The sequence below is a fragment of the Lissotriton vulgaris genome, chromosome 3_1 (assembly GCF_964263255.1).
Source record: "Lissotriton vulgaris chromosome 3_1, aLisVul1.2, whole genome shotgun sequence".
In the NCBI taxonomy this organism is placed as follows: Eukaryota; Metazoa; Chordata; class Amphibia; order Caudata; family Salamandridae; genus Lissotriton; species Lissotriton vulgaris.
In genome coordinates, this window is record NC_141689.1 from 2,003,656,056 (window position 1) to 2,003,682,106 (window position 26,051).

Sequence of the window (26,051 nt, forward strand, 5' to 3'; positions counted from 1 at the left end):
TGTAAACTGGTGTGAGGAACTATGGCGACGCAGGATACCACGAAGCCAGGCAAGCCCATAAATGCCCTGCCCTGACCGTTACTTGACGATCTGGCTGAAAAAGAGGTAGCAGTGTTTGGAATGTTTACACTCTACCTTGACTGGGATAAGCTTTCCCCACTCGGGAGTCGAGAATGGTCCAGAGGAAGAGCTGCACATGGTGGAGCTGGAGGTGGGATGTGGTTGCACTGATTGTGAATCCTAGGCTGTGAAGAAGATGTATGGTGTTATGCGTGTGAGCTAGGCAATGTTGCTGCGAGGCGCTCTTGATCAGCCAATTGTCTAGGTAAAGGAACATGTGAACACTGCCCATCCTGAGGTGAGCAGCTACCATGGCCAGACAGTTAGTAAACACCTTGAGGACTGTGGTGACCCAGAAGTGTAGCACTTTGAACTGCTAATGTTGTCGTTCACTCACCATGAATCGTAGGTATCTTCAATGTGCAGGGTAGATGCACAACCAAATCCCACAGTGAGCTGTTAGCGGCCCAATAGGCATTCCAGGTTTACCTACCATAGTGCTAGGCTTCCAGAAGAGAAAATCCTCGTAGCAAAAGTATCCAATCTTTTGGTTTCTCTATCCAGTCGAGTAGTAGGGAACAGGCCGGGATTGATCCTAGAAGTGGAGGCTTGGACCACCAAGCTCTCCGGGGTGGGATGCGAGTTGAGGAAACTAGAGTACCAGGGAGCGGGGCAATGGCATAGGCAGCGGGCAATTGTCTCGTGTACAGGGGCCCCTGAGCAGGGCTTGTACCAGGCCCACAGAAGGACATCAGTAAGTTTGTGGAGGAAATGGATGTAAAGGTTCAGAGGGGCAAATTACAGCTAAAGCACCTCTGTCAAGGTGTTTGTTTGACTGCCAAGGTCAAGAACTTCAGCTGCCCTCCGCATCACCACTGCGAATGAGGTAACCACCTCCATAGCCACGGAAGGGGGAGAGACCAGGCCAGTGTCTGGTGAGGTGTCCAAACTACTGGTTTTCACCAGTTTCTCATACCAGTTGTCCTCTGTATCATCCAATGGGTGATGGTAATCATAACTGTTCTCTAACCCCTCTCAATCTTCACCCCCTAAAGGCCTATTAAAAGAAAAAGGAACTGGAAGACATGGTACTGGTTGGCACCGGGCAATGCCCATCTGGCTCCTTGTCAGAGTCCTGTATAACAATGGGATCTGTGCCACGACAGAGCATTGAGACCGAAAGTACTGGGGCAGGTGTCGGGGAAGGACCCAGTCTCGTAGGTGGTGCTGCTCAGAATCCAGCACTGTGTCCAAGGGGACTGACTGGTACCAAGGGCAAATCCCCCGGCAGAAAACCAATAGAAGGTTTTCCTGAGGGGCCTGAAGGCGCTTATGAAGGGTCAGGCCCCCCCCCCCCTAATATGAGGTGCATAGCCTCATAAAACTTTTTGAGTAGGCCAGGCGTCCCTTCAGCTCTGGGAAAGTCTGGAAGGCACAGAGTCTATCCAGGCACAAAGTCTATCCTGGCACAGCCTCAAACACGGAGCGAGGCCTAGATTGCTGATGTTCCCGCGCCAGGTCCGAAGACTTGGACCAGCATGGAGAAGTCAAAGAGAGCTTAGATATCTTAGACATCTTCTTTCTGTGTGATTTACCCTACGACCAGGATCGAGACGACGACTGTAAGGAGCAGCACCAAGAGCAGTCTCAGGATCTACTCCGCAACCCGGATCGAGAGCATAGCAGGGTTGTCAGACATTAAGCGATCAAAGAGTTTGAGGGACTGCTCCCTCTGCTCCTTGGAGTTCATGGTTTGGCAATCCTCTTGGTCCCGCTCCAAACACCTGAGGCAAACCAGATGTGGGTGTGTCACAGACATTTGCCTGTGACAGGCACCACATGGGTTTAAGCCTATGAGCTTCTTGAGAGACATTTCTAGCACAACAGATCCAATCTGAAGAAAGGCCTTGAAAAAAAGTTGAGAAAAAAGACAGTCAAAAAAAGAACGGGGGGCGGGGGGACTCTCATGATCTACACGTACTGGCACAGAAGAAAAGAACTGACGTCAGCACGCTGGAGTGGTGCTTACAAAGGCATGCGCATATCCCATCCAGCGCGGCAGGTGATATAGAGCCTACCACCACCACCTACCAGTAAGCAGGGATACTGCTCGAACATTTCCAGATCCAGTCTGACCCATGAGGAATATTCAAAGGTAAAAAATATTCAGACAAAATCTTGTATCAAATACTGGAGTTACTGATCTTATTAGGACCGTACGTATCTCCAAAGCACCCAAACTCCAAGGTGAAAATGAAGCCAAGATTAAGGAATAAACAGGGGAAATGAATGCCTTAAATCCGATATATGTGCTTATTCGCCATTCATAGCCAGAACCTCAAGGTCTAACTTGTCAAAAGGCGATTTTTCTGACTCCTAAGGATACTGTTTCTGCGAGGACTGGAACTGCCAGATCAAATAAAGGGCCACTCGTAATGAGGGACTTACTGTTTAAAAGGCCTTTGAGAATGTTCCTTTTGGTACTTTTATGTACTCAATGAAAACACATCAGGCATCTCAGTCTCACTTCAGTATTTCATTTGGCTCTACCTTGGCTACCACAGTCTCAAATGGCCTGTTGAATAATGGGTAGTCTTGTTTTGTTGCTGTTTTATTTTCCTTTAACAAACTAGTGAAAATCAAATTAGATTCAGAAAGGCTCTGGTAAAGTAAAAAGACTGAATTTCCTTACTGTATAGTGAATTAATTACATTTACGAACAACCAAAGTTATAGAGATGATGAAGTCACAGCTGAGTAAATACACTCTATTGAACAATGGATCTGAGCACGTAGAGGAGGATTGTGTGCAAGCAGAGGAGGATTGTGTGCAAGTAGGGGAGCATAGTGTATTTGACAAGCACATGTGGATTAAATTCGAACCAAAGTAGTATATTTGCCGTGGGAAATGATCGTGTAGGAAGGAAACTACGGATGTGGCAAGGACATGTCACTTCCATAATAATTAAGGTATAAGCATGGCAGGTGATTCGATAAGAAGACTGCAGATGAGACAGGCATGTTGTTAAAGGTTAACCAAGAAGACAGCGAGAAAGCTATGTGGCAAAGTTGTTGTTAGAATATAAAAGGTAGTAGTTGGAGGAAGTGGGGAGAGATTGTCACTAATCAAAGGAATAGCCCTGGATGGAGTCGTGCAGATGACAGCACTCCTGTCCAATATAAGATTGATAATGTTTTTGCTGTCGTTGGTGTGCGTTTGTCGGCTGTAAATCTTAGCTAAGTAAGACTACTCTGTTGAACATGCATCGTGTTATACGTATATTTTCTTAATCAAGGGTAGGGCGGAAATTAAATTCTAAATTAATTTAATTGAACTTAACGCAGTTATTTTAAACTAGATATATTACACAAGAATGAGACGGGGAAGTGAGAGCTAGGATAGTCAGAGCTTTTTAGAACACAACCCAGTAAGAGTCATAAACAAAAACAAAAATTATACTAACAGCTGGCAACAGACTGACATTTATATACCATGGGAGTATTGTTCAGTAGCTGGTATTACATGGATACCACACCTTAAGAAAAGACCGCAATGCAGTCCGTGTAACATCATCAATTTTAGCCCCTTAGAACTCACTGTCGTCCAACTGACTTCCAGGCTGGAGGATAGCACCTGCATGAACTCAGTGTATCTGACAGATTCGTTGTTTTGCTCAAAATGGTCCAGCACATAGCATAATACATCCCTATACACACAGATAGTAACTTTTAAAGCAATGACACGTTCAGTGCTTCTAGTCTTACTTGTACACAACTCCAGTCAAATCGAACATCCGTCTTGCAGCTTTCATTTCAGGGTTATCGTGATATTTGTCAGACATAAAAATCACTTCTTTGATACCTTAGGAAAAACACGTTAAAATAAAATCAGAAAAAGAATAAGAATGACCAGACAAATTGTCTTTTAGAAAATACAGAGTGTGTCATGCAGCTATCCCACATGAAATCCAATTTCCAATGCTTCATTCCCGTTTTCAGACAGTTTTATATAAAGGCAAAAGATTGTATACAGAGGATCAAAGGGTTGCTGCTAACCAAAACTATTTGGTTCACATTCCTGCAAACAAGTAATTGCAAGTTATCCAAGCGTATGCATTTAGGACAGGAAAAAAGTTAAATGTAACGATTTCTGTTTGGGTTGTGCATCCTTTATAAAGTCACATTCATTTAGATTACAAGCTATTGTAAAGTAGCTCACCAAGTAGTACAAGATTTGTAGCTTCTGTAAATGTTGTTCTGTACTCATGCTGAGTGTTCTTTTTATAACCAGAGTGTGAAAGGCATGCTTCCCTCTGCGTTCAGGTGAACTTAAAAACATTGGTAGGCATTCTGAATAGTTCGGGTGGAAGTTAGAGACCCTATTTGAACTTTGGAGTGTGACTTTTTCCAAGATAGAACTTGAGGACTACTCCTCAGCCGAGGTAACCAGTATCACCCACCTTCCTGCCCAATGTGATAGCTATCATAAGGATGTCATCCAAGTCGGGTATTTGATCATACAGAATTTATTTGGTCAAACAGTTGTCAATAGGTTGGGAAGAACTGAAGTGCTGTTTCCAAATTGGAGGAAACATGCAACGTAGTCCTTTCAACAGTCTTTAGATGACTGGCTTTGTGAACAGTCTACCCTCAGCCCCTTTTAGCTGAAATTTACTTACAAATTCATGAGGAAGCCCCTTGCTGAAATCGCATTTTTGCCAGGTGCACAAAATACGTTCAAGTGGATCACCAGACTGGGTGTACTCAGTTATTGTGATCACCAAGTGCAAAATCTCATCCAGAAATCCAAAGGCTGGGCTCTAATGAGTTCAACATCTTGTTCTTAGATGTCACTATCAATGTTTGGGTAAGAAGGCACCCAAGTTGGAGACTGACAGCAAGAGACATACAGAGTCAGAGGAATACTCCTAAGAGAATCAGGGTCATCTCAGAGTTATTGGGTCTGGAAGGGCTCCCCTGCCTTGAACTCTGTTGCCTCCCCCTGCTGGCACTTAGGATCCGGAGGTGTGTAGTGGCCTTAGGGGAAGCTTTAGCCTTCTGCTTTGCCTGGTCAGGTTCCTACACTACCGTTATACATCTTTTTCCATTTGCTAAAGAAAAGGAAGCAGAAGTCACAGTTGTATAACATATAATAGTAAGGGTGAAAATTTAAATGTGTTTCTGACTGAGTTTGCCCTCTTTCTTTTTCTTCTGTTCTATATTTATCAGTTGGAACATTTAAAAACAGATGCGGAAACTGGTACAGTACTAGAAATTAAAATTTTCAGCTGCTGCCTGAAGTCAGTAGCTAACTGTGATTCCTCACAAAGGTGTGAATACAGCAGAGCTCTGGCGATTCCCAATAAGAATCTGAGGAAGGTTAGGGGACTGAGGGACATGGCACTGAACGGTTGGGGGACAAAATGTTGAACTGACTTAGGAAAGAGTATATTCATAAGAATGTGTTACACACTCAATTTCTCTGGCCACGTTGACGAATGGGAACATTCAAACAGCCAACAGTGGCTACATCTATACATGATCCAATACTGAAGAAAAATTAATTCTTGTCAATCCAAACTCTTCCTTGAATTCGGTGTAGTGTCCTCCGTTACAGCAGTATGAAAGGATGTGGCAAACTGCAGAACAGAAGGGGTTATTCCAATATTATGACAAAGCTTCTGTCACAGCTGAAGAACTGTGCCCTTTCAAGGTGTGTTGATAGTTAATGCAAACATTTGTTTTATTAATCAATGCAAGACGTCAAGCTGGACTTTTTTTAGGCACAGACGTAAAATATATATATATATATATATCCAACATAAAAGTTATCCCAACTTCAAGGAGCCAGCAATCAGGTAGGTGTAAATATTCGTTTTTATTTGCAGGTTTATCAGCGCAGAAAGGAATCAGCAAAGTTCTGTTTAAATCTGAAAGCCTGACGCGTTTCACACTCTCACGAGCGTTTCCTCAGAGGCTTGTTAAACACTTGAAAGGAGCCACAGAGTTTTTCAATCATTAATGCCTGCCCCAGTGGGCGTTTTCAGGCTTTCAGATTTAAACAGAACTTTGCTGATTCCTTTCTGCGTTGATAAACCTGCAAATAAAAACGAATATTTACACATACCTAATTGCTGGCTCCTTGAAGTTGGGATAACTTTTACGTTGGATATATTTACCGGCTGGTCCCAGTCGGTGAGGAGCCCTACCACATGGCAGTGGTCCAGGCTGCAGCTATATAGCTAACAGCGTAAAACTGGGAGGAAGGTCGTTTTGCAGGTGAATAACACGGCGCAGGCAAGAGATGAACAAGTTGCTGGCTCACTGGAGTTTTAATGTTTGATTTACTGACATTTGGGGAGCAGCGCATATTTGCTTGAAGAGATGACTACAAGCACCACTATGCTTTGCGAGTGACAACGCCCACTGGGGCAGGCATTAATGATTGAAAAACTCTGTGGCTCCTTTCAAGTGTTTAACAAGCCTCTGAGGAAACGCTCGTGAGAGTGTGAAACGCGTCAGGCTTTCAGATTTAAACAGAACTTTGCTGATTCCATTCTGCGCTGATAAACCTGCAAATAAAAACGAATATTTACACCTACCTGATTGCTGGCTCCTTGAAGTTGGGATAACTTTTACGTTGGATATATATATATATATATATATATGTATATAATTGCTTTATAAGACTTCAGAAGCAGGGAAAAGAAAGTCTTTTTGCCATCTTCTGGACACCTATAAATGAGTAACTATAGAGACTTTTGTCCAGGGAATTACAGTGGATCTACTTCATAGAGTCTAAAGAGCAGCAGCTTTGAGAGTGAAACAGCCCAGCACAACTATATAGAAATCAGAGAACTGATTCAGTCCATTGAAAGCCTGGGTGCTCAGCTGGGTTAACAGGCGCAAGGTGAGCAACAAAGACAACTCAGATGAGAAAACTAATATTTACACATCATTTTGGAGATTGGGTAAACATTATCAACTTAAACTGGTATTGGAAAGGTCCACCTTCGCACTTGTCAGAACAGACCAATAAAACTGGAGTTTATACGATTCGTGTCAATTTGAGGTTATGAAATTAATAATTATTTGGGGTGTTCCTCAACCTCACACAAATAGATTTTATCCCAAAATTCTCTGTAGGTAAATGTGAAGAGTCTAACTTTGGCTCTGAGTGCAGTTACTTAGTAAGTCACTAAATTATAACTGACAAATGCACAAAATATGGTCATACAAAAGGAGGAAGAATAATTTATCTGACATTGATGAAGACAGCTATTATCCATGTACAAGTTAATGTCAGTAAGGTAGCCAAACAGCTGCAGTAAATGCACAGGAGAGGACGGCGTGGTCACTCCCTACACAGGTAGAGAAGCAGCTGGAGTTGCATGGCACTACCTAATGGCACTTGGGAGCTACTACTGGAGGAATGTTTCCCAGATCTACTCTGGTACCTGAGATTTTTTTTACAAGGCTAGGATAGGAGGAAAGTAGTATCTATCAGAATAAAGTAGTCTGTGCAAAAGTGCCTCTTAAGTAACAAACTTTTAAGAGTGGAGGAGGTCATTACGTAAATCAGCAATTTAATCTTTGGATGATACAGTCTCATTTCTGAAAGGACCGTTAAGGATAAACAAATCTCGCAGGATGTTGGAAGGGGGTCGGAAAAGTCTAATCGTCCAGGAAAATCTGTTGCCTTGATTTGGCACAAAACTTAAATCACCTCACCTATCCAGCAGTAGGGTATGGTGGGAACAAGTCTGTCCCCATGAGTTTAGATTATAACAACAACGTGACTTTTATAAAGCGCTAAATGTGTGCAGTATTTGTATTAAGCGAAGAAGAGTTTTGAAGCGCTGTACAAGGTCAAAGGCAAAGATACAGTCACAACATCATTGATGGGCCTGCTGAGTTCTGAGAGTGGTGACAGACCATTGTCTCTTGTGATCAAATGTTCTTTAAAGAGGGTTGTTGTCAGCTTTCTCAAACTGTAGCAAACATGATGTAATCCATAGGATGTTGTTCTAGGCCATAGATGCAGAAATGGAGCACGCCTGATATCCTGAATCTCAATTTAGCCAATTCTACATAGTATAAATAGATCTTATTATTGCACAATATAATGGTACCCAATTTACCAACCTCACAGCAATGAAAATCGCAGTTGACCAGCCGGATTATTGTCAAACAGACAATCAGGAGCAAACACACACATCACTGAGCTATCTTGGAACAAGAATCTCACCTTGCTCATCACGTACACATAAAATAATAGGGGCGGTTTGTGCAGAAATTGTTTGCACCATAACACCCACCTTTCTATCTTTCATCGCCCATTCCAGTCTCATAATCCAAACTTGCAGGATGGCAGTTCTAAACACCCGGCTTCAATGCTGGCATAGTTGCAAGTGATAATGGAAGCAGAGCTCGTCCCATTTTTGGTCAATATTATCCATCCCTGGTCACTGCTAATAGAATGAGGAGCCATCCTTTGCATTTTAGCTACACACTCAAATCGCAAAACAGTAGCACAGGTTGATGACCAGAGTGTGGCTATAGCTGAACCACTGGTTGTAGATGGGATCATCACTGAAAGGCATCTTGGGGAGGGTTAGTGACTGCAACACATTTCTTAACTTCCGAATATGTGCTGAAGCAGGATTTGTCTATGAACTGGGACCGGAAAGTCGCAAGTGACAGCATAGCGTTTACATATGTACACCCTACGCAGATCAACCATGACTTTATCAAATCAACTTAAATCACATGCTAGCTCAAAACAAAATAGATGGCCAACCTGTATTTTTTTTTTATTTGGTGCAGGACCCTTAAAATAATCTTTCGGTCCCAGAAAATGCATCAAATATAAAATATTGTTCTAGCTGGATTGCTGCATTTGTGAGGTCCTGTGAGCACATTGTACAGAACTGCTACCTGCCAAAAGAACTATTTATCGAGCGCTTACAGATAAGATATCGTTCATGATGCTAGTTTCAGGTTATTTTGATACCAAAGCGATATGAATGCTATGGCCATGCATTAGTTTCTTCTGCATTTTTGGGAACTGTTTTTCACAAACAATATTGTTCATCTCAGCATCAAGCAGTTGTTTAACTACATTCATTGATTCCATCTCTTCAACCGATTAGGATGAAAAACATCAACAAATATCGACCAGTTGATGTGTCCTTGTCATTAGTCTTGAAACCGTAGCTTTGAATCTTACATGTATTTTTTATGCAACAGAAAATCCTCTGAAACTAAACAGCAAGATGAGGACTCGGTCAACAAGCATTGGCAACACCAATATAGGTTTCGCCTACACAATAGCTGCTGGCGTTGCCAATGTATTTTAGCTATGTTGTATAGCAATGTGGAGTAGAGTAGAATGGAGTGGCATGGAGTAGTGACTTGGAGTGGCGAAGAGCGGTCTACAGTGGAATGGAGTGGAGTGGCATAGTAAAGTGGAGTGGCGTGGTGTACAGTAGATTGGTGTATAGTGCAGTGGCACATACTGGATTGGCATAAAGTAGAGTACAGCAGAGTGGCATACAGTGCAGTGGCAAAGAGTGGATTGCATAAAGTAGAGTGCCTTTGAGTGGGTTAGACGAGACATTTAAATTTGAACACATAAGTCACTTTTCTGGGGTTTAAACTGTCTTGTGAACTAGGCAGAGAGATTTGAAAAGGACACAACGATTTACTGGCAGCCAATGAAAGGCAGACACATTCTGATGGCAGAGATACTAGGCCATCAGAATCTAAGCTCCCGTCATTGAATGTGAATGGTCTCTTGAAACGCATTCAGCAGAGTGCAGTTTTAGAAGCAACACATTGGTACCCTCCACATATCCTCTTTCTTCAGGAGGCCCAGCTACTATGCAATAAATGTCCCTTTGTGGCCAGAATGGGCTTTACCTAAGTCTACCATGCAGGCTTTGGCAAGGGATCGCAGGGATGTTGATCCTTCTTGATAGGGGCTTTCCGGCCTTTAAGGGGCACACAAACATGGTGCAATAAACAAGGTAGATGTGTTGCGATCACAGGCCTGCTGGAGGTTGCATTGATCTCCCTGCTTTGTCCCTACACTCCCGCTATTGAGCTGCCTTAAAATAATAAGGGCACTCCTAGTACAGCTGCTCATTAGGCTACGTTTATTGTGGGAGCTACAATGATGTGGCTGACTGGGAGAGAGACCATTTCAGCCTTCAAGGACAATGGCCTACTCGACTGACTGTACTGTCTCAGTTTATGGCTGCTGGAGGGCACTAGATCCAGATATACACCTTCTACTCAGGTGTCCACAGGTCTCTCTCAAGGCTGGATTAATTTCTTATCCCCAACTTTGAAACTGAGAAGGTAAATTTGGTCGGATCCCTCATCAATCGAACTGGCAATGGAGACAACCGTGGAAAGTGAAAGCCAAAGCTTTTGCCAAGACACCTGGCTGCTGGTACAGTCCAAATACAGGGCCTATATGATCAGACTTTAGTGTCCTCCCTAGGATTCTTTGTGGGGGCGTTTAGGGCAACCCTGAGCAGCAACATCATTAGCTACCACACTGAGGTTAATCGGAAAAGGCGGCGGTGGATGCTAGACTTACAGAGCCAAAGTGCTGACGGTGAACCGGCCTACCAAGCCGCACCATCAGAAATCGTATGAAGAAATGTAACTTATACCCAAGAGATTCTTAACAGACTCAATTAGAGGAGTCCAAACAGGCATGACATGCCTCCCAAAGTCGCAAATACCAATCGGGGAACAAGGCAAATTAGACCCTACACAGATAATGGGAAATCCAGGGATGCCACTTCCTGTGCAGATAGATGATGTTGTGCTCTACCCATTCCAAATTGGCCAGCTCAGCGGGGCAGTGCTTGAGTTCTTCAATCCCCCTATATAGTCAGAGGTGCAGAAGCCGCCTGTTGCCACTACAAAGATGGCCCGATTGTATATTTTTGTAATTTAATGTATAGTATTTAGTAGTGCGTGTGAGTGGGTGAGAGATAAAAGTACTTTTCCTTTTTATAAACAAAAATCACTGTCTGGACAATGATTATTTGAGGTTTGTTGTTGCATACCACCAAGCTGGGGTTACTAGCCCCCACCACCTCCGCCAAGTAGGGTTTGGACTGCTCTACTTCACTACCCTGAGAGAATCAAATGCTACTATGGGGTAATTGGTTCCCAGTAAAAACACAATTGCAGACTTACTTCTAAGGACTTCCATCCTCTGCAACTAATAACCCAATTTCTTACAGAAGTGTAACACGCATTCATAAAAAAGTTGATCAATTGTGGGTATGGATTACACTTTTCGCATACCAATATTTAAAAAATCTGCTTTGATTCTTATGGTATTTTATAAATTTCAAACTTTATTTTGTACCATGGAAGTAAAATCGATCTAGGGAGGTTGAAAAGGTGGCAAGTAAACAAACATCAGCAACAGTTTTAAGAAAAGAGATCTTCTGACAGGAGAGCTGGAAGCCCTAGTGTGGGTACCCTACTTTATGAGACAGAACAATTAGTTGATTCCAGAAGGGCTTAATTAAGAAGTGGAAGGGTATTTTGGGACGAAAACTAGGTGGTGCGAGTAGTCTCAACTTTGCAATCAAAGCTGGAAAATGCACAGCTCGCAGAGGGTTGTCACAACTTTTTTTTTTTTACAAACCTTTTTAAAGGTTAGCTTTTCGGAAGCTTTCCTCCGATAGTCCCAGTTTCAGAGAACTCTTCTTACCACTATTTTTATTGACTTGGCAAACTTAGTAAACTTTGAATTTCAGAAAGATTGTAAAATTATAAAATTAAACAAAAAACACCTTTTTGTCGTGGAAATACATTTACAAATTTGCATACACAGGCAACCTTTACAGGTACACACTTCTAATCAGTCAATCAATCAATCAATCAATCAATAACGAGAGGCTTTGATACTTGAGCGTTGGGCAATTTTAACTCATTAGTTAGCATTGCAATTCAAGGACACGAATTGGGGATAAGTAGTACATGGTCAGATCGCTGATATTTTGCACTGTTTGCAGGATCAATAAAAACTAGACAAAGAGAGTGTTCTCACAAATGTGTACGAAATCGAGACTGCTAATTTTTTAAACCATGTCAATATACATAATGAAAATATAAATATGAATGAGGTTGTAGTCACTTGAGGTTAGTAGCATTTATCTGAAAATTGCAAATATCTACCATGGTTTTCCGTCTCATGTTTCCGGAAGAATTTGTGCCATGCGCAAATAGAATTAATTTGCACCAAGCTATCCACAATATGTCAGGAGACTAAAATGACAGTAATTGTATTCAATGCCAGTGCTTCGGTGGCAGCTCAAGAGCAAGAAACTTGAAATCTCAAATTAAAAACATGCAAAGAATCACAGAGGATGCAATTAGGCTTCTAAAACCTGGCACAGAAAATAAACACAAGACAAATCGCTTCTGGACTGTGAAGTTAATATAGGGTTTCAAACCAACAGGGGCATCTGTGATCCTGGCTGTGCAGAGGAAGCAGCATTACATAAGCAAGTCACAAGCTGGCACAGTGCTTACCTGCTTGGATGACAAGTTTTGCACATTCATTGCAAGGGAACAAGGCAACATACATGGTACATCCTTTCACATCAGCAGAATTTTTGTTCAAAATTGCGTTCAACTCAGCATGGCAAACTGTGGAGGAAAGAGAGTGAGAAAAAAACACACAATCATTTGAAAACCATAGCTCAATATGATTCAGGGATTGGAAGGAACATACAATGGAGATAGTAGTAAGCATTTTGACTAATCGTTTATCTATTGAAAACCTCTGAACAAACCAAGTGAATTCCTTTTAGAACGCGTTCCAGCCTCATGCCAAAGAAGGGCAGAGGGCACGGGCTTTGGAGTACAGATCCTCCGGTGAGGTCTGCACAAGCGCACCGAGGATTCCGCATTTAAATTACGATCGGAATTAAGGATTAACATTACAACACAAAATGGGGGTTTAGTTATCTCCTTCATTTCACTTCTCCACCAGAATATAAATATTTACAACCCATATTTAATTATCATTCTCCTAAACTGTACTTCCTAAACAGTGTTTATGCCGAACAATATATTTATAAAATTATGGTTGCGCATAAACTGTAAAATTATTTAAAAGGAGCTTTTCCATCACCTTCATTTCTTGCACAGCGAGAATATTTTTCACCAAACAAATACATTTTTATCAAATCAAGTATATCATCATCGCCAAACCACGGTCCCTTTAGTTTAGAGGAAACAAATGATAAAAACACTAGCCACATTTCAATTTCTTCTCTGGTTAGTGTGGGACTTGCACAACAGACGGCAACTAACCCCATGACTCTAGACCAGAGGTCTTCAAACTTTTTGATGCCGAGACCCCCTTGTAAAACCTTTTTAGGGCTAAGGACCCCCTTCTGACAAAAGTTTCTAGAAACTGGTACTCCTCATCATCATCTTTTGACAACCATAAATGCGCCTGTTAGACCTCATCACATCCATCCATCATTCATCCACCCACACTTTCACACATCCATCCATCCTTTCATCCTTCCATCCATCCATCATCCATCCATCCACCCTTTCATCTTTCCATCCACACATCCATCCTTTACCCATCCACCCTTCCATCCACCCACCCATCATTCATCCACCCACCTTTTCACACATCCATCCATGCAACCTTTTATCCATCCATACATCCATCCACCCTTTCATCCTCCCATTCATACATCTATCCATCATCCATCCACCCTTTCATCCATCCACCCACCCTTTCATCCATCCATCCACCCTTCATTTATCCCCCCACCTTTTCACACATTCATCCATGTATCATTCATCCATGCAATCTTTTATCCATCCATACATCCATTCTTCATCCACCCACCCTTTCATCCATCCATCCACCCATCATTCATCCCCCCACCTTTTCACACATCCATCCATGCATCATTCATCCATGCAACTTTTTATCCATCCATACATCGATCCATCCTTCATCCGTCCACCCTTTCATCCTTCCTTCTATCCATCCACCCTTTCATCCATCCATCCTTCATCCGTCCACCCTTTCATCCTTACATCCATACATCCATACATCCATCCTTCATCCATCCACCCTTTCATCTTTCCATCCACACATCCATCCTTTACCCATCCACCCTTCCATCCATCCACCCATCATTCATTCATCCATCCACCTTTCCACACATCCATCCATCCATCCAACCTTTTATCCATCCATACATCCATCCACCCTTTCATCCTCCCATTCATACATCTATCCATCATCCATCCACCCTTACATCTATCCATCATCCACCCACCCTTTCATCCATCCACCCACCCTTTCATCCATCCATCCACCCATCATTTATCCCCCCACCTTTTCACACATCCATCCATGTATCATTCATCCATGCAATCTTTTATCCATCCATACATCCATTCTTCATCCACCCACCCTTTCATCCATCCATCCACCCATCATTCATCCCCCCACCTTTTCACACATCCATCCATGCATCATTCATCCATGCAACCTTTTATCCATCCATACATCCATCCATCCTTCATCCGTCCACCCTTTCATCCTTCCATCCATCCACCCTTTCATCCATCCATCCATCCTTCATCCGTCCACCCTTTCATCCTTACATCCATCCTTCATCCATCCACCCTTTCATCCTTCCATCCATACATCCATCCTTTACCCATCCACCCTTCCATCCATCCACCCATCATTCATCCACCCACCTTTTCACACATCCATCCATCATTCATCCATGCAACCTTTTATCCATACATACATCCATCCACCCATTCATCCTCCCACCCATACATAGATCCATCATCCATCCACCCTTTCATCTATCCACCCACCCACCCACCCTTTCATCCATCCTCCCATCATTCATCCCCCCACCTTTTCACACATCCATCCATGCATCATTCATCCATCCATACATCCATCGTTCATCCATCCACCCTTTCAACCATCCAGTCACCCATCATTCATCCACCCATCTTTTCACACATCCATCCATCCATCATTCATCCATGCAACCTTTTATCCATCCATACATCCTTCATCCAGCTACCCTTTCATCCTTCCTTCCATCCACCCTTTCATCCATCCACCCTTTCATCCACCCATTCATCATTCATCCACCCACCTTTTCACACATCCATCCATCCTTCATCCTTACATCCATCCATCCACCCATCATTCATTCACCCACCTTTTCTGTGCCTTTCTCATGGGGGAGGGGGGGTCAGTATCTCTCTGTGTGTTTTTCCTTCTTTCCCGATCATGGGAGGGCATCTCTGTGCCTCCCTGCTGGTGGCGGGGGATGTGTCACGGGACCCACAGCTCCAGGCGCCGCAATATCCATTGACCTCAAAGAGCTACACTACAGCCTGCTCCCCCAGCCCCCCTCCCCGACTTCCCCCAGCTCGAAACGGCTTCAGGGACACACACAGACACACCCGAGTACTTGACAAGTCTTTTACTTGTTAATGAGGCTTCGATGTTTTTCACACCTCGGTGTGAATTAGGCCTCGCCATGAGCACCCTCATCAGCCCAAGCCAGGGACAGAATCTGCGACCCCCTTCAAAGGACTCCACGACCCCCCTGGGGGTCGCGCCCCACAGATTGAAGACCTCTGCTCTAGACTGTCAGATTCAATTTTCAAATCTTGCTTAGTGGGGACTCCCCGCTGAAAACACGTAAGCTCATTAGCTTTCCTACCCAGGTATGCCTTGTGTTGAAGCAAGACAAACGGTCTTGGTGGGAAATTCCACTGAAAATCGATGTTGGTTATATCTTTTTAGGTCTTTTCTACAAACAGATTTAGGTGCCAGTTACTGAAGACCTATCGTCTAAAATACAACAACAAAATAAATAGTGGGCTTTGGATCCGCCTGTTTGCGCGTGATTGGACGACTTTGTCGAAGTTCCTTTCCCATTATTCAAAGTCTCTTCTCTCTAATCTTGTATTGGAGTGAGTTGTATCCTTCCACTGGAATTAAGATCACTTTCTATTGTTTCAGCTCTCCATGGAAGTGCATGTCTTTCCTTGCTTGCTCTCCCTTAGCAGCACATTCCTCTTCCATTTTCCATTGCTCCCTTTCTACATGTGCTTCAAGTATTTTAAAAAATAAAATTGCTTTGCAGAGGGTTTTGCAGCAGCACAGTGCTACCAGGAGAGCTCTTCTATTTGTCTGTGTGGAATCACCACTATTTACAATGTACCGGAACCGGAAGCGCAGCAGACGAGCGCAGCGGGCGCGACGATTGCGCGCCGAAGGCGCGCATAAGGCAAGCTCGTCTGCGCTCGTCCGCGCCGAGGACGGGCCTAGTGCCACCCCCCCTACACCACTACCTACCTGGCCCACTCAAAACACGTCGCCATTAATCTACACCTCTGCCCAACTCCTAAGCATCAGACCTACAGCAGAGGCAGCCCACACTCCACCTCACTTCAGCTATGCTAATCCATGTATAGGGCCACTTAAATGTCCCACTTGCACTGAGTATACGCCTGCCCCTCCCATATCCTCCTCTCGTCAAGTGTTAGCAGGACTCATAAATGTACGGTCCCTGCCGAAACACAAATTTGAAATTGCTGATTTCAAAGACTCACAGAAACTAGATATATTATTTGTCACTGAGACATGGGGGGACGAGTCCTCCGGCCCTGATTTCAGAGACGCTACGCCCAGCAACTACTGCGTATGCAAGCTAGACAGACCAAAAAGGAAAGGTGGTGGAATAGCTATCATTTATAAAGACCATCTCAAAATAACCACAACAGAATTAAACTACTCCGAGTGCGAGGCACTTCTCTTTACTATAGGCCTCTCAGGCAGATCATCATTCAAAGGCATATTAATTTACCGCCCTCCAGGATCCAGACTCAAATTCCTCTCGTTTTTAGACAACATCATCGAGGCTTCAATAGGATCCCCACACTTCACCATCTTGGGTGACTTTAATTTTCACCTAGAAGCCATGGACGACCCCGATACCGCAACACTAATCAACGACCTAGAGGCAGCTGGTCTCTTACAAATTGTTAAACAGCCTACCCATAAAGCGGGACACACTTTGGACGGACTCTTCACTAACAACCCAAAGTTCTCCATCACCAGGGTCATCCCTCTAGTTTGGACAGATCATGCTGCCTTATGTTTTTGCATCACAACCAACTCTAGCAACCCCCCTTCTACACCTCCTTCGCCTACTAACTATAGAGATTGGAAAAACATCAACCTGGACCATCTCTCGCAGATGATGCGAGATAGTTCAATGCCAAATGAACAGGACCCCATAGCAGCCTCCGCTAACTACCTGGATAATCTAAAGGCAGCCTGTAACAAGCGAGCACCCATCAAAACCTCTCACCGGAGCAGAAAACTCCCTTCTGCTCCTTGGTTCACCGAACCACTCAGACTACAGAGACAATACTGCAGGAACCTAGAAAGGCAGTGGCGCCGCCATTTCAATTCCAGTGAAAAACTCACATACAAAAATGCTCTATCTAACTACAAAAAACTTATAAAAGCAGAGAAAACCACCTATTACACCAACCAAATTACTCAAGCCAAAAACTGTACAGGTAAACTATTTCAGGTGGTCAGTTACCTATCCAACCCCCTTGCACCTCGCCCAGAAGGATCACAGGCCCTTTCGGACGCTTTGGCCAAATTCTTTGAAGAAAAAGTCAGAGCCATTTTCACCACTTTCTCCCCTGACCCGTCTCCCATTTCCTCTCTGCAATCTACTGTAGATAATGCCCCAGCTTTTCTATCCTTTGAAGCCACCACGCACAAACTCATCCAACCCTTGATAGCTCGAACCAAATCAGGTTCACCTTTTGATCCTTGCCCTCCTGGCATTCTTAATCTCATCCCTGAAGCCATTGCCCCGTCACTATCCACCATCTGTAACGGAATGTTCACAACGGGCATCTACCCTTCTGTCTGGAAGGAAGCTATCATCAAACCTCTTCTAAAAAAGCCTACCCTAGACTCTCTCCTCCCTGCCAGCTACAGGCCCATCGCATGTCTCCCGTTCCCTGCTAAGATTTTTGAAAAAATCATGAATACCCAGTTGTCTACCTACATACATGACAATAACCTGCTGGACGACACCCAGTTTGGATTCCGACAAGGCCACGGAACTGAGACTGCGCTCTTAAAAGCAGCGGACGAGATAAGGTCCACTATGGACAACGGAGGCGCCGCGATTCTGATACTTTTAGATCTCTCCGCAGCATTCGACACGGTCGATCATGTTACTTTGATCGACCGTGTCGCAGCCATAGGAATAAAAGACAAAGCTAAAGATCTTCTTGCTTCATTCTTGTCTAACCGCCCTCAAACAGTGAAAATAGGCAACTACATTTCCCAGACCTTCTCCTTGCCTTGTGGAGTTCCGCAGGGATCCTCGCTAAGCCCGACACTCTTCAACATATATGTGTCTGACTTGGCGAGGGTCATAAAATCCCATGGAATCTCCCTCACTACATACGCTGACGACACCCAACTGGTGTTGTCCGTATACAACGACGGTACTTCTGTGGCAGCTAACTTCCAAAATGGAATGAAGGCAATAAGCTCCTGGATGTCATCCAATTGTCTTAAATTGAATTCTGATAAAACAGAAGTGATGACATTCGGGAGGCTGCAACCTACTTGGTCCCCCGCAATGGTGGCCATCTCAGATGGGACAACCTCCTGAACCAGTAACCAAGGTACGAAATCTAGGTGTCATCTTCGATAACAAGATGTCCTTCCAGCAGCATGCTAATTCGGTGGTCTCCTCTTCCTTCCACTTTTTAAAAATGATCAAAAAGTTAATCCCTTACCTTCCTCCATCTGCAGGTAAAACCTTGGTTAGCACACTAGTCTTTTCCAAAACAGACTACTGCAATGCCTTGCTACTAAACGCGCAACAAAAGGTCCTCAACAAATTGCAGATAGTGCAAAATGCAGCAGCCAGGACCCTGTTATCTATCCCTAAATTTGCATCCATCTCCCCTTACATCCAACAGTTACACTGGTTGCCGGTGAGGAGTCGGATCAAATTCAAGGCTCTATGCATAGCATATAAAGCGACCCACAACCAAGGCCCTCTATTCTTAAGACAAGCTTTTCGCCCGCTCGAACACCCAAGAACATTACGTTCATCCACAGCTCACTTACTAAGAGTCCCTCGAACAAGAAGAGCTAACTGGGGTGACAAACGCTTTTCTGTCGCCACAGCCAAATTGTGGAACACGCTCCCCCTCCACATCAAATCTGCCCCGACTCTGCTCAATTTCAGGAAATAACTAAAAACTTGGTTGTTCCCAGCCTAAAAACTCCCCTATCCAATTGAGAGTTCTGCAACTATAGCGCCGAGACACCCTAGGGTATTTGCGCGCTCTAAAAATCGATCAAATAAATAAATAAATAAATAAATAAATTGCGCTCTATCTTTTTTTAGAATATAAATGTACTATTCCAAAACGGTCCTATGTTATCTTGAAACTGTAAATCAAACAGATAATTAATGCATACATAAATATACCAAAATGCCAACAGTTACATCACAACAAACATCAGTGGTCATTTAGGAAAACATTTCAAGATAACTGAACATGCATGCAGATAAATAACTTGTTTTTTTTCTCCAGTATTGAATCTTTCATAGATTCACATGTTTGAATCAGAGTAGTTAGCAGTAATAACGTGCAAATTAAAGTGACTAGGTGAAGACAATTCTTAAAGGAAGTGCACAATTTCAAGGAAAACAAGTTATGTAAACAATTCATGTCCTCCATAATCAACATTTTGATAATATAGCATACGTTTTGAAAATATAAATCAGAATACCTCTGAACCAGTTATCACAGCCTTAGAAAATAACAAAAGAAAGAAGCTGTACCTTAAAGTAACAGATGTCTCAGGACTACTTGTCCTACTACTGCATCATTTTTCCATGCCGAATCCAAGCAGTAGTGCTTGGTGAATGTGTGTACATTTGACCATGTTGCTGCTCTGCTGATATCGGGAAGTGATACACCAGAAAACAGGGCTGTAGAAGTCACCATCCCTCTTGAGGAGTGCACTGGAACTTGCGTGAAAAGCGTCTTCCAGCTTTTTTGTGGCAAATAGTGATAGCTGACGATATCCATCGTGCAATACTGCTCCTTGAGAGAGCATAGCCCTTTTTTGGAGGCGCAATAGAGAGAAGAAGCTGTTCCACCTGAAATTCTTTGTTCCATGAATGCAACGTTTTACACCCAAAGAGTGCAGAGCTCCTTCAGCAGGAGACAAAGGGATTTTGAAGTATGGGACAAGATTACAGGTTCATTTAAGTAAGATAAAGTTGGAACTTTAGGTATAAAGCAGGGGTCCGTGCTCAACACCACCTTGTCTTCCTTAAACTGTAGTAATGGTTATGAAACTGAACGCCTGAATATCACTGACTCTACTGGCTGATGTGAGGGCTAGCAAGAACACCGTTTTCCATGAGATGTATTTCATTTCTGCTTTAAGGATCGACTCAAAGTTGACTTCATGAGTTGAGCGAGGACCATATTCAACTGCTACGCTACTGCAGGATGTTTTATAGGAAGAAAATACCTGAAGAGGCCTCCCATGAATTCTTCTACTATCCTTGTTGACTAAAGAAAAAGTTCCCCTGACTTTCTTCGAGACCTGGAAATCACTGCCAGGTGAACCTTGATGAAAGAGTGTGCCAATATGGCAACAGTTGTTGCAGTGGCGAATGGAAGGGATGCAGGCTCTTCCTAATGCACCAGTGGCAGAATCTTTTCCATTTTGAAACATGATCCTTATTTGTGGAAAAAGTTCTTGAATGCTGCAGGATGGGTTTACATTCTGTTGGAATATCTAAAGCTCCGTCGTGGGGTGCAATGCCGATAAACTCAGACTTTATTTGTGGGTGTAGTATCTGGCCGTTGTTCAGGGAGAGTAGATTGTTGAAAGGCCGAAAGAGAATGTGTGGAGATTGACAGTATTATGAGTTCCGAATACTAAATTCAGAGTCTACTAGAAGTGATGCCATGGCTCCTTCTTCATTTTGCGTATTACTCTTGGAACGAGAGGAAACAGTGGAAACGCATAAGCAAACATCCCTGTCCACTGCAGGTGGAGAGCATTCATCCAAGATCCTTTTTGAGGAAATCTGCTGGCAAACTAAACGCACTTTTTGTTGGTCAGAATCGCATAAAAGGTCCAACTTTGGATTGCCACATACCTTGAATAGTTGTTCCAGCTGCACCTGATTCAGTTACCATTCGTGGCATTGGCTGCTTGTTCTGCTGAGAGAATCTACCCATTTGTTGTCTATGCCCGGGACATGCTCTACTTGAAGAGTTATTTTGTGCTTTAGCAACCACTTCCAGATTTCCTGTGCCTGAACCAACAGTGTTTGTGATTTGGTACTGTCTTGCTCAGCAACATAGAAAATAGTGGTGGTGTTGTCTGTTCTTACTAGAACAGGAGAGCCTCAAATCTTGGGGAGGAATGCTTACATCCCTAAAAACACTGCCCTCACTCTAGAAGATTTATACACATCTGCACTTCTTGGACAGACCATTTCCCATGAATCTCTAAGTCTTGGAGATGTGCCCCTCAACTGTTCAGAGAAGCATCCATTGTCATAATGTAGCTGGGGCGCATCGCCTCGAAGGATAGGCCCGGGGAAATATTGAGCTCTTTTCCCCACCATGACAAAGCCTTCTTCATTGTCTGTGTGATGAGAATGACATTGTTGAATGAGCCATGAATCTGAATCCACTGGGCATCCAGTTCTTCCTGAAGCGGCCTCATATTCATGCGACAATTTAGAATCAATGGGATGCATGAGAATGGCATTCCCAGCATAGACTTGTACATTCTTACTGAAGTGGACTTTTCCCCCTTAAGTTGAGCCGCCATCTGTAATATCTTGCACATTCATTTTGGCGTGGGATATGCCTTCACGACCTTGGTGTCCAAAACTGCTCCAAGGAATATCTGCATTTGAATTGGGATGAGGAATGACTTTTCTACTTTGAACTGCAGCCCCAGAGATTTGAAAAGCCAACGAGAAGCCAACGTATATCTTCTTGCAGAATGGAATGTGGACCCTTTTACAAACCAGTTGTACAGGTAGGGAAAAAACTGGTGGCTCTGTCTTCTCAGAAAAGCCACTACCGGTGCAATGTACTTTGTGAATACTCTGGGGGCTGAGCGAAGGCCAAAAGGAAGGATCTTGAATAGATAATGGCACCCTGGCACCTCAAACTTTAGGATTCAACGAAGTTTGGCGTGAATTGGAATGTGAAAATATGCGTCTAAGAGATCCAGAGACGTCATAAAGTGTCCTTTGTTTATCAACAAGAGAATCTCTTGCAACGACCACATTCTGAAAGGCTGTTTCTTGACATATTTGTTTGGCTGTCTGAGATCCACAACGTGTCTCCATTTCCCACATTTCTTCTTTATGAGGAAGAAATTTGACTAGAAACCTTTTTCACGTTGTCGGAAATGATTTTCCTTGATTGCCCCCTTCAACAGTCGAAATCTCTTTTTAGAGAGCAAAACATTGATGCGCTTTCTCGGGAGGTGGAAGACAAGGAGGTTTTTGGACAAACTACAAGGTGTGACCTCCATGTATAATGTCCAACACCCATTTGTCCTTCATTATGTTATTCCACTGATGGTAAAATGCAGACAGATAAGGACTCCGCAGAGGTTGGTGATGATAGAAGTTGGCTGGGTGGTAAAAAAAAAAACACTGATATATGGAGGTGTTTCTCTTCTTGCTTAAGGATGGCGTCGAGCAGATTGCTGGGTGTATGGCATGTTGGAAGCTCGAAACTGCTGCTTTTGCTGGCCAGCATACAGTGGCCTATAGCCCTGTAGACAGTAGGGCTAGAATCAATATGATTGGAAGGAAGGCCTGTGCTGCAATTGACCGCCTCCTTCACAAAAGGACTGGTAACACCGCTGTTGAACAGTACCTAGGGAACATGCTGTCTCCGTATCCACTTTAACACCCTGTAAAGCATCATCTATGTGCTTTCCAAAACAGACTTTCCCTGTCGAAGGACATGTCCAGAATCTTCCATTAAATCTCAGGGCAGAATAATGTAGCCTTCAACCAGCCCTGCCTACGGAGAACAGGGACACCGGCCATCTGTCGGAAAGCAATGGAAGACAAGTCCATAGTTGTATCTATCCCATGAGAAGATGCTAGGGCACCTTCCTGCAAATTGTATTTTGCCTCACTTTTTCTTCTCCTCAGGAAGATGAACCAGAAGAGGAGCCAATATTATCAAGCCTTATTCCTTCTCTATCAGGAGGAGCTGAGGAAGGGGCTAACAGATTTCTGGAGCGCATTTGCGCTGTCTGCATGATCACCGAATCCGATCGAGGATGTCAAATTAAACACGCAGGATCAGAATCAGGGGCTTTATACTTCTTTTCCATTTGCTGCATGATCCACAAGCAGACACCTTGGAATTGGAATAAAGGAATTATTGTTCTCCAAAATTGCCACCTATGCACGCACATGCATTGTGACACATTGGTGTCTATTTTGGAGGGGTTTGTTTTGCAATGTCAATGTATACCAGCATTAGCAAAGCCAAAGCAAAGCAGTCACCTTACAAAAGCAAGGCTTATTAGCTTTGCCGATGCTGTTTCCCCACTGTGGCATATGATATTTGGTTTTAGTTAGATGTGATCGTGGAGCCAAATTTAAACCAGAAGTCCACATTTAATCAAAACATAAGAAAATCAAAGCTAAATTATACATCAAATGAAAACATTACTCTTGATTTCGTTACATTTAATTTTCATACTTGGTCTCCTGCAAATTAAACTATAACCACTTCATAATTATGCAGAACACTAACAAAGGAGATAGTCCTCAAATATCTTAAAATGCTGTTTATAAACATTAAACAAGCCTCTTTCCCTAAAATCGCATGGTTTCTTCTCAAATTTATTTTATGCTTCAAATTTCCTTCATGTATTAATCATCTGGGCCACATTTTGAAAGCTTCAGTAAGTTTAAATTGCAAATCAGATTCTTAGAAAAAAATCATTCAAAGGGCAATTTCAAAGTAAAAAAGGCTGCAGCAAGTAAAAGGAGGAGTGCTCAGTGAGAGTAGATAAAGAGAAGGAAAGAGCATGCTCTGTGAGGGCCTAGAATAGTGTGCTCTGCTTTGGAACAAGCAAAAATATATGGGCAACAATCTCATGGAAAACCATGAACATTTTATTCTCTCTCGAGCTCAGTAATAAATATGTAATTTGGAAGAATAGCGGAGTGCCTCCTTTACTCATTCCAACTTTATTATCAGTAAGGACCTCAAGACCTGGCTCTTCGACTTTGCACTATTCACTTATTCAGAGGAATAGCCTTAGCAGGGCCTCTCCTTGGGTCATCTTCTGATACTGATCTTTGCCTAAAAAGGTACACCGCTAAACTCTAAAAGATGTTAGGACTGGAGAGATTAGAGAGAAGCCCAAAACTCAGAGACTAACAGAGTCCATCCCACTTGTTGGTACAGGGACACCTGTAATAAAAGTGGCTACCATTGACAGTGGATTCAATTGCAATGTGCATGAAAAGGAACTGGCCGTGGAGATTCCTCACAGCCTCCCCATGTAAAACACTACACTCAATGCAGGATACCAGACTCCCCATTCAGGCCACCACCTGTAATCACCTGCTATGCGTATTAATATACAAACTCAAACTGAAGACAAGTAAGAAGCAGATGACAATGCTGGAGCGACAGGTCAATCCTCCTTCAACAATCTTAATACGAAACCTACAAAGAACAACCTTTAGTCTACAGACACTGATCTTTGCCTAAAAAAATAAACAAGTTGTACAGAACACAAACAAAAGGTCAGAGAAGTGCTATCAGGAACAAAAGAATATTATGGCCAATGCCCTTAAGGAACAAAGACAAGAACATTAGGAGAGATCGAGTCATAAAACAGTGGCCTGGAAAAAAAACAATAAGGGCCCAGGTCTGATGTGGCGTCAGGACCTCAAACTAGTGAAAAGGGTTCACATTCCCAAATGGTCCGAAAAATTGGGCTGTCTTCATCGGCTGCATATATTAGACTGTTTTCAGAAGCGTCACACTGAATATAAGTTAATTGTTTATCTTTGGTAACTATATTTCTTGTGGAAAAATGATCTTCCAGCAGATTCCACACTTTATGAATTTTGTTACAGGGTTTAGACTGGTCCAGAAATCTTTTTTCCCTACCAATAACTTTCTAGCACATTCAGGTGGTAACATGCAGCTAGAGCTGGGACTCCACATCTGGGCACGACAACATTGATGTGTGTTAGGCAACGACTAACATGGTGGAGTCAGTAGCTGGGAGGTTTTGCATAGCCCAGCGAGGGGTGCGGAGAGGAAACAAGAGAACAACAATAGCAACAAATACAGCACAAAACATGTTTGCATACTTTTGGATCTTATCAGTAATCTCTCTAACTGCTCAGGTAAGATGGGCGGTGTGAGAAACCTGTATGAAGATCATGTCTCCAACAGGAATGGATAAATCTTGCTGCGAATTCCCCGCCATCTTGAATAAGTTCCAAATAAATATCACTGCTGGATGTTGGATGAAGTAGTGGAAGTTAGGCAAATAAGTTGTGCAACACACGTCAGACGAAGTACCCATCGATATATGCCAGATACATAGGGCTGTAGTGCCTTGCAAAAGTATATAAATATTACTATGTTAATATTGGTGAATGTGATGTCAATGTACACCTAGATGTATGCATGCACAACAGCGACAATACCAATAAATGCAATGTCGATGAACGCCATAAATTATGCATGCATAACAATGTCAATCCCAGTAAAAACAATGTCAATGTATGCTATGACAACTGTACGTATAATAATGAGAATATCAGTAAATATATCAAT

General features: G+C 43.0%; 1 protein-coding gene across 1 annotated transcript in view; it reads right to left on the minus strand.

The window, feature by feature from the left end:
* DCTD (dCMP deaminase) overlaps positions 1–26,051 on the minus strand; it is a 231,273-nt gene that overhangs the window by 67,360 nt on the left and 137,862 nt on the right. The window contains exons 4-5 of the mRNA XM_086962464.1: positions 12,627–12,743; positions 3,825–3,921 (exon numbers count right to left, since the gene is read on the minus strand). Coding sequence (XP_086818590.1) covers positions 3,825–3,921; positions 12,627–12,743 — 214 coding nt within the window. The remainder of the gene's footprint in view (positions 1–3,824; positions 3,922–12,626; positions 12,744–26,051) is intronic.